Below are 19949 nucleotides of genomic sequence, written 5' to 3'. Positions count from 1 at the left end.
CATAGTGGTATATATCTTCATCCCAGGGGAAGGCAGCTCTCTTGAGTTCCAGGCCAGCCAGAGCTATATAAGGCCATGTGGTTTTTTGGTTTGTTTTTTTAACACCAGCAACAAGATGGCTCAGTAGGTAAAGGCACCTCATGCCAAAGCTGATAACCTGAATTTGATCCCCAGAACCCACAATGTAGGAGAAAACTTCTCCGGAGTTGTCCTCTGCCATAGGCACTGGCCTTGAAACTTGTGATTCTCCTGGTCTTGCAGTGCTGGGGACAGAACCCAAGGCCACATGCACTCTATTGCTGAGCTATATATTCAGTTCTAGCTCCTGCCTTTTTGACTTCTTTTCTAAAGGTTGAGAAAGTAAATGGTTAATGATCAGATGCCAAATCCTTTGACAAGTTAGGTAGTTTCCATCAAAACTGTGTGTCAAATGGTATCAGGATGCCTAAAGGATGAAGTTCCAAGTGGTTTTTGGCACATAACTTGGAAAACTGTGCTTATCACAAAACTTCCAATAGAATTATCTTAGCTTTATGGACACTCCATTCTCTGCACTTAAATATGGAAAATCTAAGAACAGCAGCAGATTTGGTGCCACATCTACTTTATCTTACAATAGCTGACAAGCATCTCCAGATGCAGTGACCACAGAAAGAAAAGAGGGTTGCTTTCATTTCCTTGAGGGGTGGATTACTGTTATATACAAGGCAAACTAAATCAACCTATACCAATCAACTCTTCACCAATAATTACAAAGCAACTTAAACAAGAAGCCCTGTGAGAGCAAGAAAAATGTTAACTATTTGTATATTACTAAGGAAAATAAAATTAAGAGTTAAGTAGACTGTAACACTGTCAATTTCCTTTACTGACTGACAGCTCCAAGAGGATAATCTCTCTTGTTATCCTCTAGCAGTGTAGATGTTAATTTAACACATAGGGCAAACAAGTGAACAGTCAGAATTTACTATCATCTAATACTGAGAAATATAAACTAAAATATTTCTACTCGAAATCAAATACAAACTACACAATTCAGACACAACCAGACACCGTGCTTCTAATTGTTCTGAGTCAACATTTCCTTAGACCCTCAGTGATTCTCTTAACCTGCAGGCAGAGATTCAGTCACCATCGTGTGCTTCTCCTATGGAGGTTTTGGTTCTCATAAGAATGAAGGAACTATCTTGAAAAACTAACCACCTTCTCACAGGTTTTTCCAGGCCATGTGTCTCTTTTTAAGTCAAATGATGAGCATACGTTGTACCAAATGACAAGCTAAGTTGTACACTTGACTATAATGTAAATTAAATTAAATATAATTGAGTGCATTACTGTAATGCCAGTTAACAGAGGGCACAAGGCTGGAAACATTAAATATTTTAGGGGTCTCTTGAAGTATAATCAATACATAATAAGCTATATATACTAAAACAAGTAATTTGATAAATCTTGGCACATTTATATAAATATCTAACTTCTGAAAACCCAGATCTCCTAATTCCCCTTTTATTGTCAAAGAACCAAAGGGACTTTTGTTATGTGAGTACTTACTTTCATGTAATTCACAATCTTAGCAAGAACACCAAACTTATACCCAGAGCTTCCAGATAGTGCTTTCAAGTTAAATGATCCATTGCTATGATCTGGAAAGGAAATTCAAAAGGATTATTGTAACATTTTCATTAATGTGCTATTATGACTTGAGCAGTAAAAATTATTTTAACTTTGGCAGAATACTTTTCTTCCAAATTTTTTCATATAATGAAGTCTATCCTGTAATATTATGAAAACTCAAAAAATCCATGGTATTAAATTACCAATTCCCACCACCCACTCACCCCTTTTTTAGAGAGGGTCTCACTCCAGTGCACATTAGTCTCAAACTCACCATCTCCCACCTCAGCCTCCAAAGGGCTGGATTACAAGATTATGACATGTCCTAGGCTAAATATTATTTAAAAGCATTAAAATACAGTTTGGGAAGGGCCCGTGTGGTTAGGCAAGCACTCTAACAGTAAGCTATATATATCCCGAGCCCAAACTATCCTAGCCCTAACCCTAACCCTGAGCATGAGCCCTACTACTAGACCACATTAGCCTCCAACTCCGAGACATCCACCTGCCTCAGCCTCCTCAGCTAGAAATAAAGACCTGTACCACCACACCCAACACAAAATACAATTCTTTTGCAAGTACCTATATCTTATTCTACTCCTACCTTCAATTTGATCTGAGTCCTCTAACAAGAGTTCTCCAATAATGAAACAAGAGAACATTATAAACACAAGAAACAATGTCCTTTTCCCCACTTCCTGCTCAGAAATCTTTTATGTATTGTTTCAAAATGTCGACCATTTTGTTGCCTCCCTGCAGATAGAGCCCTAATGCCGTCAATGTATCACAAATGCATTTGAGCCACAGACAGGAAGGTTACAAAATTCACTCTAAATAAAAGAAAAGCATTTCTGAAGCACACATTGTATTAGCAAGACATCAGGTCAGATATCAACAGCTGATACAGGAAGAGAATGGCTAAATAAAAAAGGAGAACCCATCTTTGACATCAGCTTGGTAATAACCACATAAACAGAAGACTGCATTAGCACAACCACAAGTCAAATATAATAACTGTCAGGGATCCAAAACAAGTTTCTAGATGCAACATAATACTCCTTAGTAAAAAGTCTTTATTGAATGTTTTCTTTCCTTTGATACTAAAATGCAATGCCCTTTGGAATTTTCCCTAAGAAACAGCTTATAATTTTGAAAAGTAACAACTGGCACATTAAAATCTATCATGTTTCCAAAACTAGTAATAATATTACTGACATGTTTTTACATACACGATTTCAAAAGCCAGGGGTGGTGGCACATCAATAATCTTAGAACCTGGTAGGCTGAGGCAGGAGGATCACAAAAGAGGAGGAACATGGGAGGTGTCAGAGGGAGGAAAACAGGAGAAGGTTAATGACATGATTATATTATCTCAAAAAAAAAATAAACAAAAACACCTGTTTTCTGTGTTTTTTGCTCTTCCGGAGGCCATGAATTTAATTAACACCTACAACTGGCAGTTTACAACCACCTGTAACTCTAGCTCCGGGGAATCTAATATTCTCTTCTGTTCTCTGAGGGCATACACACACAGAGACACACACACAAAATAATATAAAATACATTTTTTTTTTTTTTTTATTTTAAGGTCACGCTTTGCTACACAGCAAGTCCAGGACTAGCCTGGGCTACCACAGACCCTATCTCAATAATACATTTGTTTCAGTTATGAAATTCTGACCTTATGGTTATTTTCCCCCCAACATGTTAAAAAACTTTTAATAATCACTAATATTTATTGAACCCTGTATCTACTGAGCATCACACTTCATGATTTACCACATTTAATCCTCATAGAAATTGTATTTAGTAGGTTTTATTGTCTTTATTTTGTGTATGGAAGGAGAGGTTACATTGTGCACATATAAACCAGAGGTTGGTGTCTTCCTCAATTGATTTTCCATTTTTTATGGGGGAAGGGGATTCGAGATAGGGTTTCTCTGTATTGCTTTGGAGCCTGTCTTAGAACTCACTCTGAAGACCAGGCTGGCCTTGAACTCACAAAGATCCGCCTGCTTCTGCTTCCAGAGTGCTTGGATTAAAGGCGTGCGCCACCAATGCCCAGCTATATTATTTTTAAATTTTATCTTATGCATATGACTGTTCTGACTTATGTATGTCTGTGTACTACTCCATGAATGCTCTGGTGCCCACAGATGTCCTGGAACTATAGTTACAGACAGTTGTGAGCTTCCATGTGGTTGCAGGGAATCAATCCGAGGTCCTCTGAAGGTCAACTAGTGTTCTTAACTGCTAAGCCATCTTTCCTGCCCCTCCATCGTATTTTTCAAACAGTCTCTCACCCACTGGCCAGTAATCTTTCTGTACCAGCCTGTCCAGCACTGGGATTCCTGGCACAAACACCTGGGCCAGAGACCCTTTGACAAAGGAGCTAGGAATCTCAAGTCAGTCTCTTGCTTGTGCAATAAGCATTTACAACTGAGCCATCTCCCCAGCTCTAATTATTCTCTTTCAAACATACAAACTTTTGAGGATTCTAACAAGGCATAGATTTAAATCAAGCTGTAAACCCTGTCTATTGCCTTGTATAAGCTCTACCCACTGCCCTTTATACATTATTATTCCATCTGACTTGGGCCATTTTGTCAGAACACAGACAACCATAAGCAAACATTAACCTAGGACCTCACAAATGCTAGGCTGGTCTACCACTGAGCTTAAACCCAGCCTACTTACTGTGACTATTAGACAGTCTCACTAAATTACTAGATTGGCCTTGATCCTACACCCAGACTCCTAAGTAGCTGGGATGATAGCCTGTACCATCAAGACCAGAATTTTAATCAGTATTATTGTTTATCCTATGTGCATATATGTATGTATTACATATAAGCTATAAACACAACTATGTATATATAACACATGCATATTTATAAATATATACACATATATGTATATGTGTGTATATATATGTATGTATGTATGCATATGTAAAACTGAAAAAAGAAATCATAGCATATTAAGAACAGGCCCCCAAAACTGGGTGGTGGTGACGCACACCTTTAATCCCAGCACTCTGGAAGCAGAGGCAGGTGGATCTTTGTGAGTTCAAGGCTACCCTGGTCTACAAAGCGAGTTCCAGGACAGCCAGAGCTATTACACAGAGAAGCCCTGCCTTGAAACCCTGCCCCCCCCAAAAAAGAACAAATTTCACAATCAGTTATGAACCACATGTAGTTTGCTTACCACAATGTCCCCAGTACTAAGTCAATACCAACAGAAATCAACATTCAAATATCTATTCAATGATTAATGCAATGTAATAGGAGTATTTCCATGTACTACTATATAGTCCCAGAAATTAATGTAATGATTTATCTATATCTTTTTAAATCTATATAGCAAGGATTTATCCAGTCCCCACTGTTTGGTTTTTTTGTTGTTGTTGTTGCTTTTTGTTTTTTGGGTTTTATGTTGTTGTTGTTGTTTTGATTTTTGGTGGTTTTTTTGTTATTTGTGTGCTTGTTTTGAGACAGGGTCTCATTATGTAGTCTGTAAATCACTATACAGACAGACCAGCCTCTGCTTCTAAAGTGCTGGGATTAAAATTAAAAGCATGCACCTCCAAACCCAGTCCCCCCCCCCTTTTAAGAGCTACTCCTTGGGCTGAAGAGATGGGTCAGAGGATAAGAGCATGGGCTACTCTTTCAAAGGACCCGAGTTCAATTCCTAGCACCTACATGGCAGCTCACAACAGTCTGCAACTCCAGTTCTTAGGGATTCTACACCCTCACAGGCAAAACACATAAAAACTAATTTTTTAAATTAAAAAATGAGCTACTCCTTTAATTAAAAATAAATTTAAATCAGGCCAAACTCAACACCATAACTAAAAATATCAATTGAACAGTCAGTTGTCCTAGACCCAACTAAAAACATAAAAGCTGTCTATATCTTAAAATTTAGGAAAAAATACCCACCTAAACTAACTCTACAATAACTTAAAGAACTAAAAAACATTAATTCTGTTTCCTCAAAATTTCTCCCAAATACAAGCACTATATATCCATAACTTCAGAAACCAAGACTTGAGAACATACTGAGGGGAAAATTTTTTTTTGTAAATTTTAACCTTATTTATGAGATTTTATGTACATTTCCTGTTAACATTATACCAACATGCTTAACCTGGGCTGCTGTTTCCTAGGTAACTACCTCTCTGGAGACTGTATTCTAGCTCTATCACTGAACTATTCACAAAGGGATGTGAATTTTTATAGGAAAAAAAAATAAAATAAAAAGAACTAAGTAAGAAATCACCAATCTGTTTCTATATGAAAAATTAGTTTAAAGGCAAAAACAAAATTTTAAACAGGGTGTCAGCTGATACCCCAGAGGGCTCTATTCAGTTTATGAATGATCTGCTCCTCAGGACGGCAGGGCTTAATGCAAATGAGCACAGAGGAAACTGTCAGCTGTATTATGCGTCCAACCAATAGAAGCACAGCTCCATCTTGGCTGTGCACTAGACTGCATTACAAACAGACGATACCATCGCTTCAACAGCATCTTTCCAGACAAGAGGTAGGCTTATTTTATCCTTTTTATTCAGTAGTCCATATCCTTATGAAGCAGAAGGAAAATAGTTTACCATGAAAAAAATCAAGCAGAAAGCCTTGTGCCTACTGAAACCGTAAAAGCAATGTATTAACCCATTATTTGATAGGATTTTATCATGAAATGACGATTGCCCTGTGCTTGTGTTATTTGATAAGCATCCTTACCATCTGTGCCTTAATGGAAAATTCATTACATTTTCTACTAATCTGATCTATCCAGACCTTAAGTAAGACAAAGGCATTTGATGTTAACCTGGGTCTTTGCTAATTTCATTTTCTCAAAGCAAATTCATTTCAGAAGTCCGGTCTATCTTAACAAAGGATGTTTCTCAAAGAAAAAAATTTAGAATAGCAAAGCCTTGGCTGAAGCTTTTTGATTATATGTGCAAATTATATTGGCTGGTAGAAAGCAGTTATAAGAAAGCTTATATTTTAACAAATGAGAAATAATTCAAATTATTTATATCTGACTTTGAGTACTAATGCAGGAAATGCCAAGAAAATACCAGTTACAATTTTTATATAAAAACACCTTATTATCTGAGTTGTTAATATGTAGTATATTTAATTAGTTAATATATAGTATAATTACTATAAGCAAAGAGATAATTTATAGAATGTTGATTTCCCTAAACATCATAATTAAAAAAATTCCTCACGGAAAACCTATCTTACCATAAAATACAAGTCATGTTATTACACAAAAACCTTTTAAAATATCCTTTCATTATAAGCCACACAAAAATTAAAAATAAGTTATTCTTATGCTGATATTGATACATACAAATTCAGGCTTTTTGATAAACTACATCTTAAAATTAATTGTGTCCTAAGAAGAACTGGTTAAGGAAAAACAGTAAATCTAGGTAGTACAATTATTCTCCTGACTCAAGAGTAATGAACCAAATAGGATCTGAAGATGAAAATCTTTAGTAGATGCTAGCTCTCCATGACATACTGTACTTAATCTGAATATCTGAGTTTCACCTTTACCTTGATGCTAAGTATATTCACTACTATGGCTTGGGTTCTTCTGCTTTTCATAACTTCTACTCCTTTTGTTTCTTCATCAGCATTCAGGTTACACAAACAGTATCATTTCAAAAACTCAAAAGGCTATTGTAACAAGATACTACATCTCTCAGGTTCAACACAGCAGGGTTAATTACCTAGAAACCATTTGCTTACTATACAAAATATGGAAGCCAAGTAATATAAAAACACCTGTCAAATAACAGTTAATTTACACCTTAAAATTTCAAATTGTTTAAACATTTATAACAGCCTACATTTTCAAATATTATTCCCTAATTAGCATAAATGGAGGTCTAGTAATGTTCATCAAGTCATCTTTCAAGTACACCCTATCCTAGAGTCTCAGAGCTTGAATTAAATGAGCTGCTCTATATTTAAGGGATATTATGATTAACTGATCATATTTCAAAGTGGTATTCTTTAAAGTGCCAGGGAATTCAATTTACAAGTTTTTAACCATAAATAGAGCTAAATCATATTTTTTTCTTTTTTTCTTTTCTTTTTCTTTCTTTTTTTGCTAAATCATATTTTTTTCTTCTTATTTTACTTATCGATCTGCTAAATCATATTTCTAATCTGGTAATCCAGGGTCCCAAAACCACAAGACCCATCGCCATAAATATTTCACTGGGGCTTTTTGAAAAGGTTGAACAGGTAAAGGGAATATAGCAAAAATAACAAAATAAAACCTACCTAAAAATTATATAATTTGCTTCCCATTCCTACAATAAAATTATAAAGGCCAGACCAACCAAGTACAAGACTGTTATTTCTATTTTTAATCATTTTCTCCCAGTTTTTATAACATACTTATAGCATTTCCTTGATACAAATTTAATTTTAATTGGGAAAATGTAGTCTAGAATAGGAAATCCTGATGGTGTACTTCTTTTAGGGTGCTTAATTACACCAAAAACATTGCCATAAAATGTAGTCTTTATCATAAATCTAACACACGAAGATTACTGGTGCTTTTCTATACTTCGAAAGAATACAAACTAAACTGAAGGTGGAAGTGATGTCTATCATACAGGTTGTACTGATTTCAATACGTATAGAAGCTAAGTAAAGCAAGTATGTTTTGACTTCCTCATCAGTTTCAATACTGTAGAAAGTGGCAAAATGTCATAACACACAGCATAAGCCTGGAACATACTATCTTAGTTACTGTTCTATTCCTGGGAAGAGATACCATGACTATGCCGACTTTCAGGTACTGGAGCAGCGGCTGAGAGCCTAGGCCTGGCACGGGCTTTTGAAACCCCCAGTGACACACTTCCTCAAACGGGACCATACCACCTAATCTTTGCAAATAATGTCACTCCCTGGTAATTGAACATTCAAATATTTGAGCCTATAGAGACCACTCTTGTTCAAACCACTACTCATATATACTCCTTTCTAAACTGCTTAGACACTTCCAGCAAAACACGTGCATGCCTTTGGTAAACATAATCAGTGCAAGCATAATCATTATATGAATTTTCACATGAAAATGAAGTACACTTTCTAGGGTAGAAATATAGTTGTCCTCAAGTCTGGGTCTTCTTATCTTAATTTAATTTAAACATTATTTTGAATTGTTTTGTTCAAAAGACAACTTAAGTAAAATTTAAGCATCTGGCTCAATCAGGTTTCTAAACAGGAGCAGGGATGGGGAAGGGCCTGGCTTTGTAGTTTACTGATGAACTTCCTACCTCCTCTCCTGCCTCTGCCCCATGAATGCTGGGATCCCAAGGGGTTCCTTGCATGAATATTCACATTATACTACTGTCAAATCTTAAAGATGCTTCAAAAACCAAAATTTTCAAGTCACATGGGAGGTATGAACATACCTCGGGAGCCATTATTAAAGACATCGGGTCAAAAGGAACTAACCATGACACATACAACTACACACACCTATACCCCTAAATTTGGTCTCTAACCAAGTTTCTGAGCACTTGTACATTTGTGTCCATGGTGTTTAGACTCAAGAGAAGGTCGGATCAGCCCATCAGGGAATCCACATCCCACACATAAGAGATATCACTTAACACTGCATTGTAAGGCAATCATACCATAAAGCACAAGGCAGCTGGTTTTTCCATAAGAATGTGCTCTGCAGGGTTTGCATCAGATGAAATCCTAGAACTGAAAGGAGAAATGGACACACATACTCTTATCCCTAACTCAGAAGCTATCTCCAACTGACTGCCACTTCTTGTAAATGAAAATTTAGTTTTCTCCAAGGAGTCTCACTGGGGAAACAAACCACTCTTAAGGTTAGGCCCCATGCCTAACACAAAACAAACTCAATGGCATCCTTGAACGCTCTTTGGCTCATAAAGTCAAGGCATTTTTGAAGTTACAAGTCCTTTGCATACATATTATAGCTTCCAGTTTTATGTTTTTATGGGATCCGTAGGTGTACAAATGAGTTTTTTTTTCTCTGCATCTATGTTTCTTGTGCTTTCCTTTGGCTCTTTTTAGTTTGGTTTTTGTATTATTCCTATTTGTTTTTGTTTTATCTTATTTTATTATTATTCTAGAGATGCCTAGTTGTTTTCTAAGGAGAAACAGGAAGGGTGCAGATCAAGATGGGAGAGAAGGTGAGAACTAGGAGACATATGGGGAGGAGAAACCATAACCAGAATGTATTGTATGAAAAAAAAAATTATTTTCAATTAAAAAAAAAATGTAATCTGAAGAGAACATTCCAAGGATAAGGTAATTTTGATTTTTATTTTATGTGCATTGGTGTTTTGTCTGCATGTATATTTGTGTGAGGGTGTCAGATCACTTGGAGCTGATTACAGACAGTTGCGAGTTGCCATGTGGGTGCTGGAGACTGAACCCAGCTTCTCTGAAAGAACAGCCAGTTAACCACTGAACCATCTCTCCAGCCCCAAATAAAGTAATTCTGATATCCTAAGTCTAGAGACATAGCTTAAATGAAATGTAGTATGAAGTGACTCCTCACCTACTAACAATGTAATGTAACTTTGTATGTCTGTCAACTAATAGAAGTAATTCAATTACATACCACCCATGAAATCTGTTGTATACAAGAATGAAGAGTGACCGCGCACCAACAAACAAGCGTTAAGTTAAAATACAACATTTATTTAAGCCTTTACTTCTGGCTTCAGATAATAAATATAACCTTCAAAATACTGAAGCAAAAGGCTAGAGGTGGGATTTTGTACAACAAACTTGATATAGAACAGAAAACAAAATCTTAGGAAACAACTTTGGTAATAGTTGAAAATCCTGTTTACTAGGAAGATATATTTAACCAATGACTTTACAGTTGAGGAGTAAACACTGTGCTTGTATTTAGAAACATAGTCTCCCATCTTTTAGAAATAAGTACTGAAATATTTCTGCATTGAATAATGTCTAGGAGCCGCTTTCCCGTGGCACATGTGATAGAAGCCAACAACTCATACATGAAAATGAACTGTGAGCACACTGGGTTCCTTACACGCTCTGCTTTGCTTTTTAGAATGGAAAGTCTCACTCTACACCTGAAAACCATTCAGAACTCCCAATGTAGCCTAGGTTGGCCTCAAACTCATGTTCCCTCCTTTATCTGCTTCCCAGGTGCTGGCTGGGACCACAGGCATGGACCATAAAGCCAGTGGTGTTATACCCTTCATGTACTGTGCTGAAGCTTTCATTACATAGAATATACACATAAAAGACATCTCTCCAGTTCAGAAAAATCACTCAGTACACAGTGGATAATAATCACTTGTAAATACACATAAAATCCTGTTTTTAAATACATAGTAAAGAAAAAGCATAAAAATATCAGCAAATTTTTAAAAACTGGATAGGTATTTAATGACTTTTTAAAATATTTTTTAAAAATCAAAATAATGGGGGCTGAGCATGGTGGCACATGTCTTTAATCTCAGCACTTGGAAATCAGAGGCAGGCAGACTTCTTTGAGTTTGAGGCTAGCCTGATCACCACAGCAAGCTCCAGGCCAGTCGAAGTTACATAGTGAGACCCTATCTCAAAATAAAATAAAAATTACATTATTTCTATACTAGAAAAGCTTCAATCTTCACATTTTCATGTTAAAGTATAACAAGTATTAGGTCAACAGAATTTTTAAAAATACTGAAGTTAGCCAGGCAGGGGTGGCACACATCTTTGATCCCAGCACTTGGGAAGCAGAGACATGCTCACATCTCTGTGAGTTCAAGGCCAGCCTGCTCTACAGAGTGAGTTCCAGGACAGACTCCAAAGCTAGACAGAGAAAAAAAAATAAAACAAACAAACAAAAAACCCTGAAATGAGCAAAGGACAGCAATGCACTATCATAATCCCAGCACTTAGGAAGCAAAGGAAAAATATCCCAAGTTCAAGATCAGCCTTAACTACATACAAAATTGAAGACTAACATGAGCTATAAAAAGATTAAAACAAAAACAAAAAATAGGGGCCAAGGAAGGAGCCCAGTAGTATAAAAACAAATTTAACTCACTAGCTTACTGGATGAAATTAATAATTTGTTCCTAAAGAGCTAAATTTATCTGCTTTTTAAAAATTCATTACATTTAAGGCTGGAGAGATGGCTCAGAAGTTGAGAGCACTGGCTGCTCTTCCAGAGGTCCTGAGTTCAATTCCCAAAACCCACATGGTGACTCACAACCATCTGTAATGAGATCTGGTGCCTTCTTCTGGCCTGCAGGCAGAACACTGTATACATACTGAATAAATCTTTTCTTTAAAAAAAAAAATTCATTACTTTTGCAGGGGGAACATTTCACATGCCATGGAGGCCAGAGGGAAACTTGCATAGTCAGTTCCAGTCATCACACAGACCCTGGAGGTCACATTCAGGGTTAGGGTTAGCAGAAAGCATCTTTACCCTCCCCCCCCCCCAGCTCTCATGGCAGCTTTAAATGTATCCACTTTAATTACTATCCACAGTCACTTAGGAATACAAAACCTATTATCTACAGAACTAATCAATAATCCCAACAGTAACATCACATCACAGGCAACTTAAGTCTAAAACTTTTATTTTATTCTTATACTGAAAACTGCATTTGGCTTTTTGTTATTTTGTATTCAGCTACACTTTCTAAATTCAAACCAAAATTGCCAGAGTGCCAAGAGAAGGCAGAAACACCCTAAACCAAGAAGCTGAGAAGCGCTGAAGAGTAATGACAAGCCTTCTCACGGGTAATTGCTCACAGACAACTGCTTTAGTCAAGCTTCAAGATGGTGATTGCTTACCCTACATAAGCAGTGAATTCCATATTTAATTTTTCTTTTTTGTGTGTGAATCTTAAATACAAATATTATCTAAAAAGTGAAATACAGAAAAACTAAGTGTAATTGAAACATAATTCAGTATTAATTTTGCTAGAACACAAGTAACATCCATGGTGACTATGAGTTTACTAAAGAACTTTAGTGTTGAGATCTGAACACACAAATGTGTAGTTTGGTTATATGTATTCACTTCCTCCCTCTGTGTAGATTCCAAACAGCAATAAAGAAGTGGGGCCTCGAGGATGGCTTCTAGCCACTGGAATGAGACCACGACCTCTGTTTATCAGTACCTCGGCTTTCAAGTCCAAACAGTTTACCCTTTCCATGATAACTGGAACACTGCCTGCTTCGTCATCCTGCTTCTGTTCATGTTTACTGTGGTGTCCCTAGTCGTGCTGGCTTTCCTGTATGAAGCACTCGACTGCTGCTGCTGTGCAAAGAACAAAACTGTGAAGGACTTGAAGAGTGAGCCGAATCCTCTCAGGAGTATGATGGACAACATCAGAAAACGTGACAGTGAGGTGGTCTAGTTCTCCTCAGAAGATGAACAAAAGCTTTATTAAACCAGCCTTCTGCCTCTTCTGAGGAAAATGAAAATTTCCTGAAGCCAGCTGTTTCAATGAAATTGACTCTGAATGGCTAAAAGATTTCTGGAGAAGACAAGTGAAATGTGCACTTTTGTGTGTGTATCCTTCATTAAATATATAATTCATAATGTGAACTTAACAGTCTACTTAATACAGAAACTCCAAAACTACATGAACTACTCCCAGCATGCACTACTGGGTATACTGAAGAGCAGTATTTCACTTTCCAGGCAAACTAAAAACTAAGCAGTGGTAACTGCTAGAATAAGTAACTTGTGCCTGGTCACACAGACTAAAAAGTAGTTCTCACTAGCAAAATCCTACTTAAAATGTGTCTTTAAATCTAGAGTAAAAAACATTTCCAGCCTGGTGCATGCCTTTAATTCTCCCAGCATTTGGGAGACAGAGGCAAGCAGATCTCTTGAGTTTGAGTACAGCCTGGTCTATAGAGAGTTCCAAGACAGTCATAACTACACAGAGAAACCTTGGGGGTGGGGATGGGATGGGGAGGGAAGGTAGTGGAACCACAACAGGGACATTTCCACCACAGAGTTCCTTTGTTATGGCAGAAGGAAAGATAGTCTTGATATGCAGCCCAGGCTGATCTCAAACCTCCACCTCTAAAATGATGGGATTACAGGCATGTGCCACCATGGCACAGAGTCCCTATTTATTAAAAAAAAAAAAAAAAAATCCAATACTTTAAAACCGATTAAGACTATATATTTTTACTTAAATCTATTTACTTACTTTTGGTTTTTTTTTTTTTTTTAAGATACTTATTATATATACAGTGTTCTGTCTGCATGCATGCTTACATGCCAGAAGGCGGCACCAGATCACATTACAGATGGTTGTGAACCACCATGTGGTTGCTGGGAATTGAACTCAGGACCTCTGGAAGAACAGCCAGGGCTCTTAACCTCCAAAGCCATCTCTCCAGCCTCTACTTTTTTTTTTTTGAGATAGGTTTCTCTATGTAGTCCTGGCTGTCCTTGAACTCAGAGACCCAACTGCCTCTGCCTCCCAAGTGCTGGGATTAAAAGTGTATACCACCATGCCCAGCTGATTATTTTTACTTCTCTTAGTCACACTACCAAGACCTAAAGATACTCAATGCAGAAAACTACCAAGGGGTGAGACGTTTTGGTTAGAGCTGACAGAGTAATAATACACATTTGGGGTTTGGGCTTTGGGGTTTTTTGGTTTTGTTTTGTGCATTTGGAAATGCAGCACAAGCTGACCTCCATTCCCCGAGTACTAGGATTACAGGTTTACTTTACCATACCCAGCTCTACCAATAATAGTAGTAGAGAACTGTGGCACTTTGGGGTTAGGAGGTCACTCAGTGGGGAAAGCACTTGCCATACCATGAGGGCCTGAATTCAGATCACAGAACCCACATAGAGCCAGTAGCTCAAGGCTGCACTAGAGCACTCATTTATAGAAAAGACAAGACAACACAGATAGCAAAGTTACACAACAACAAGACACCCTGTTTCTAGTGGAAGGCAATGAAAGACACCTGCAGTTGTCGTCTGGCCTTTATACAAATTCCATGGCACAAGTGCTAGCACACACTTCTAAAAAAGGAATGTGATGCCAGGTCCTATGCCAGGTGTGGTGGTATACGCCTGTAATCCCAGACAGGCAAGAAGACTGCCACAAGCTCAAGGCCAGTAAGACCCTGGCTAAAGCATACAAATATATGCATATGGACATTTCACCTGTGTTCACGTGCACTACCTGTGTGCCTGCTACCCACACAGACCAGAAGAGGGCAACAGATGCTCTGGAACTGGAGGTAAGAGACCTAAACTGCCATGTGCACACAGAGAATTAAGCCTGGCTCCTCTGCAAGAACAGCAAGTGTTCATAACAGCTAAGCTATCTCTCTCCATCCCATTTTATTTAATATCCCAATGGCTATATAGAGTATATATTTTACAATCTTAATATTGCTTTGCTATTACCAATGAGAAAATCTAAGAAAACCATTAAACAACCTTTAGGCCATAAACAACAGCTACAAATTTACCTCAGGAAATTATCTCAGAATAAATCACTTCTAGCCATGTATAAAAATGTCATAATGAAATCTATTATTTTAATGGATTAAATTAAAATATATGCTATTTTAAAAACTACATTGGGGCTGAAAAGATCACTTACTGGCTAAGAACATTTGCTGCTCTTCTAGAGAACCCAGGTTCAAATTCCCAACACCCACATTGCAGCTCAGTTTGTGACTACAGTTCCAGGGCAATCAAGTCCCTTTTCCGGCTTCCCCAGGCACCAGCCACATTTGTGGTGCACAGATACACACGAAGCCACATAAATTGTTAAAAAATATTTAATCACATGGGAGAAAGAGGGAACTGGGATGTAAAATAAGACTATTTCTAATTTTTAATCACATCTTAAAAAGCAAATGAAACAGGAGCTGGAGAGATGGCTCAGTTAAGAGCACTTGCTGCTCTCTCAGAGGACCTGGGTTCAATTCCCAGTATCCCCAAGCCAGCTCACAACTAGCTGTAACCCAAGTTCCAGGAGATCCACCTCCCTTTCCTACCCTCCGCAGACACTGCATGCCTATGATACACATACATATATACACGTAAAACACTCATACACATAAAAATGTTCAAATAAAAGGTGAATGAAACAGATTCACTCTGAAAAAGGGAGCAAGCATCTGGGGGCTGAGAAACCTGCACATCTGGGTTCAAACCCTAGTACAGCAAAAAGGAAAAAACAAAAAAAAAAAATGACTAAATATACGAAGTCATCTTATTGGACTAAAAGGCCACTTAATACTATTACAAAACAGAATAGCATTTTGTATTCGAAAATTTTATTTTGTGTGTTGGTATGTGTGTGCTTTTATGATTACGTAAATGAACTGAGCCATCATTTCCCCAGCTCTAATTAGTTAATATTATAATAGATGCCATTTTAAGTTCATACACACAAAGGCTGAAAATAAATGCAGAATAGCTGGTATGTTAAGAGGATTGTGGCTGAGCAGCAGTTCCCATCCTGCAGGGAAGCACAAGATAGGAAGTAAACAACTCAAAATAGCTTCAGGAAGTCCCTAAAACTGACCAGATTCACTATGCCTCTTTCTCCCCAAGAATACAAAACCGGTAAAGACTGCTAAGAGTCACATCCAGACAAGCCCTTGAGAACAGAGACCAGCCAAGCCATCCAGAAAGGACACTCCTGACCAGTGGCGCTGCCTACTAGGTTTCCAGCTTTGGTGACACAGTTGTCTTTTGAGTCCTTTCTGCTCCTAAAATAATCCTAATAAAACTCCTTGTTTCACCAAGTCCAACTTTGATAGTATACACACTTTGTTCTGCCAATAAGTTCCCTATTTGGGTAAGTAAACATGTATACAGGGGAGAGCGGGGCATCCTCCCTAGAAGTCTGTTAACAATTGTGGAGAGTGCCTTCCTTCTCTGCCTCCCCAGGATGGGGATTACAGGTGTGTAAACCCCTGGACTGGGATCTAAGCTCAAGTCCTCCAACCTATCTAATGAACCATCTCCCCAGCTACACAAAGTTTTATGTATTTTACTTTATGTGCAATGGTGTCTAGCCTGCACAAATGTCTGTATGAGGGTATCAGACCCCCTGGAACAGGAGTTACAGACAGTTGTGAGCTGCCATGTGGGTGCTGGGAACTGAACCTGGGTCCTCTGGAAGAGCAGCCAGTACCCTTAAACTCTGAGCCATCTCTCTAGCCCTAATATCCTAATTTTTAAAACATGAGACTATAAATGTATGGACTTAAATTCCATCCTTTTTATTTGACTAATAATCTAAAACTCATTAAGAATGTTAAACTTGCTGGTGTGATAGCACAGGCCTGTAATCTCAGCACTCAAGGAGAGGCAGGCATCTCTGTGGGACATTCTTATCTATACAGAAGTTCCAGACCAGCCAGGACTGCACAGATACCTTGTCTCAAAATTAAACTGAACTTGCCATTACTACTTTCCTGAGAAAGTGAAATGAAACAGTTCTAAAACAATTACACTCACCTGCATTTTGTTTAGAGCCTGATGATCCTCCATGTTCAACTTTTGCTTTCTTCTTCTTGGATGAGGCCGAGGGCAACTCAGAAGGCACAGCACGTTTTTCTACCACAGGAGTGGAAAGAGCTCGTTTTTTGAACAGCTCTCTGTCTCTCAACAGGCTTGGATCCATAATGCTATAAAGACAAACGCATCTATAATATAAATTCAGATCACTCAAATCTGCATGCCAAGTCTACAGACCTTAGTTCCTACAAAATTATCTTTTATGCATTTATTTTAAAATGGTGCAATAGGCAGCAGTGAGGTCAGTAAAAACACAGCTATTCTCCAAAGCCCTCCAGTTCTATTGTCCAGTACAGTGGTCACTATGACCCACATGAACCTGTTTATATCTCAAATGTGCTAGCTGGGATTCGAGTAAAGTATAAAATAGGTATCAGACTGTGGAGCTAGGGGTGAAGCTGTTGGTTCAGTGCTAGCCTAGCACACACACAGGGCCCTCAGTTAAATCTTCAACAACGAGTATAGTGATTCATGCCAGCAACTGCCCTACCCCCACCCCCAGCACTCTTGAGGTGGAAGCAGGAGGATTGAAGTTCAAGGTCATCCTAAGCTGGATACCCCAAGGTCATACTGGACTACACCAGACCTTGTCTCCAAAACAGACTCACATGCACACAAACTTTAAGACCTGGCACCAAAAAGAACCCTCTAAGGGCAAAGATGCTCTATTAATTGCATGTGTAAGCAGTAGTTTTAGATTTTTTAATAATATATTTTACTAATTGGTTAAAAAATTATTGTTGTGTATGCATGCCAGCTCATGTTCATTTATGTAAGAATGAGTATACATGCCTTAGTATATCTGTGGAAGCCAGAGGACAAGACAACGTTGGACAATCTGTTCTTGCTTTCCACCCTTTTTTTTTTTCCCTGCCACTCTGTATACTTCACAGCAACTGGCCTGGGAGCTTCAGAGCAATCCTCCTGTCTCCATCTTTCCTCTTGATATTGGTGTTAATAGGATTATAGGTAAGAGCCACCAAGATACCACACCCTGCTTTTTGTGGGTCCTAGGGAGTAAACAAATCCTGGGGCTTGCACAGCACACATTTTTACATGCTGAGCCATCACCATCAGTGCACTTTTTAACTTTGTAAAACTATAGTGGCTGCCCCTCAAGTGCATGGCCATGGCTGAAGCAGAGGTACACAAAGACTCCCACATCTCAGGAGTAAGCACTTCAAGGACCCAGCTGCCAAATGGGATCTCCCCATTTTGGCCATCAATGATACTTAGAAGTCTCGAGATTCTCAGTGGGCAGATGACTTTCATCCTCTGTTGCTATACTTTTGACACTTAGGAGACCTGCCTACAAATACAAGATACGACCTGGAATCTGGTTTCTTATTTGCATGTCATGTAACAAAGTACATGTTCTTCATGGAGGGTGGCTTATCAACTATGAGATGACTAGAGTGCCCAGCCACTGATCAGTGTAAACAGTTTTGCTGAAGGGAAAACATGGAATGCTACATTTAATAACAAAGCCAACTTTATAGAAAAGCCAAGAAATCCTAAATCAACACTTTGCTGCCTTATCAGTGCTAACAGTTGTCATCTAGAGTAGTCCAAAATATGCAACTAATAATCTAGAATGATAATTTACACATTACTAGAGATTACTGAAGGTAAAACTATTGAGATCTGTATAATAAAAATCAAAGAACAACATTTTGTAACTGAAGTACTCAAAATTCTTGACTTTCTCCTTAATGACTATAGTATATCCCTCAGCCACGTGCCTACATATGATTCCCAAAGTATTGTTTGCCAGTGTGTAGACTCAGATTTGTACTTTAACAGCAATAAATGATTTAAATGTTTAAAATATATATGCAGATATACAGAGGGGCTGGAGAAATGGCTCAGTGGTTAAGAGCACTGGCTGTTCTTCCAGAGGAACCAGGTTCAATTCCCAGCACCCACACAGCAGTTTACACTTGTCTGTAACCCTGAGATCTGACATTCTCACACAGACATACATGCAGACAAAATACCAATGCAAATTAAATAAAATTACACACACACACACACACACACACACACACACAAATGCACATCTCTCTGCGTCTCTGCCCCTCTCTGGCTGGGGATAAAATTCAGTTGCTAGAACACTTGCCTGCTGCTGCAATACAAACACATAAATTTTACTTAGAAACATGGCTCACACATGGAGCTCACATATCATTTCTACCAGTGCTCTAGAAACAAAAATCTGGGCAGAAATTAGTAAGCAAATTTAGGAAAAAAAATCAAAACTGCTTTAAATGAAATGGTGCATTTTATAAACCAGTGTACTCTTACTAAGACAGCTGGATTAAAGTTTTTAAAATGTCTACAGAAGATGGGTATAGTGGGGCATGCCTTTCTCCCCTTTACAAGTTGAATTCTCTATGTAGCTTTGGAGCATGTCTTGGAACTTGCTCTGTAGACCAAGCTGGCCTCAAACTCTCAACTCAAGAGATTCACCTACCTCTGCCTCCTGAGTGCTGGGACTAGAGGAGTACACCATCACTGACAGGTTTAATATCTATTCTTATTTTTCATGTATTCAGTGTTCTGCCTACATGCAGAAAAGGGCACCAGATCTCATTATAGATGGTTATTGCTGGGCACTGAACTCAGGACCTCTGGAAGAGCAGCCAATACTCTCAACCTCTGAGCCATTTCTCCAGCCTCTATGGTGCATGCCTTTCATCTCAGTATTCTGGAGGCAGAAGCAGGCAGATTGCTGTCTGCATAGTGAATTC

The 19949-nt window shown here is 38.2% G+C and overlaps 2 protein-coding genes across 2 annotated transcripts in view; both read right to left on the bottom strand.

Annotated features, from left to right (window-relative positions):
- The window catches only part of Saraf (store-operated calcium entry associated regulatory factor), a 735200-nt gene that overhangs the window by 383115 nt on the left and 332136 nt on the right, over positions 1-19949 (bottom strand). The gene's annotated exons all lie outside the window — the stretch shown is intronic.
- Positions 1-19949, bottom strand: part of Gtf2e2 (general transcription factor IIE subunit 2) — a 45834-nt gene that overhangs the window by 23470 nt on the left and 2415 nt on the right. The window contains exons 2-3 of the mRNA XM_051182256.1: positions 17140-17309; positions 1555-1646 (exon numbers count right to left, since the gene is read on the bottom strand). Coding sequence (XP_051038213.1) covers positions 1555-1646; positions 17140-17305 — 258 coding nt within the window. The 5' untranslated portion in view covers positions 17306-17309. The remainder of the gene's footprint in view (positions 1-1554; positions 1647-17139; positions 17310-19949) is intronic.

This window comes from Phodopus roborovskii, unplaced genomic scaffold (genome assembly GCF_943737965.1).
Source record: "Phodopus roborovskii unplaced genomic scaffold, PHOROB, whole genome shotgun sequence".
In the NCBI taxonomy this organism is placed as follows: Eukaryota; Metazoa; Chordata; class Mammalia; order Rodentia; family Cricetidae; genus Phodopus; species Phodopus roborovskii.
The sequence above is the reverse complement of the archived record's forward strand: the minus strand, read 5'-3'. Positions and strand labels throughout refer to the sequence as shown.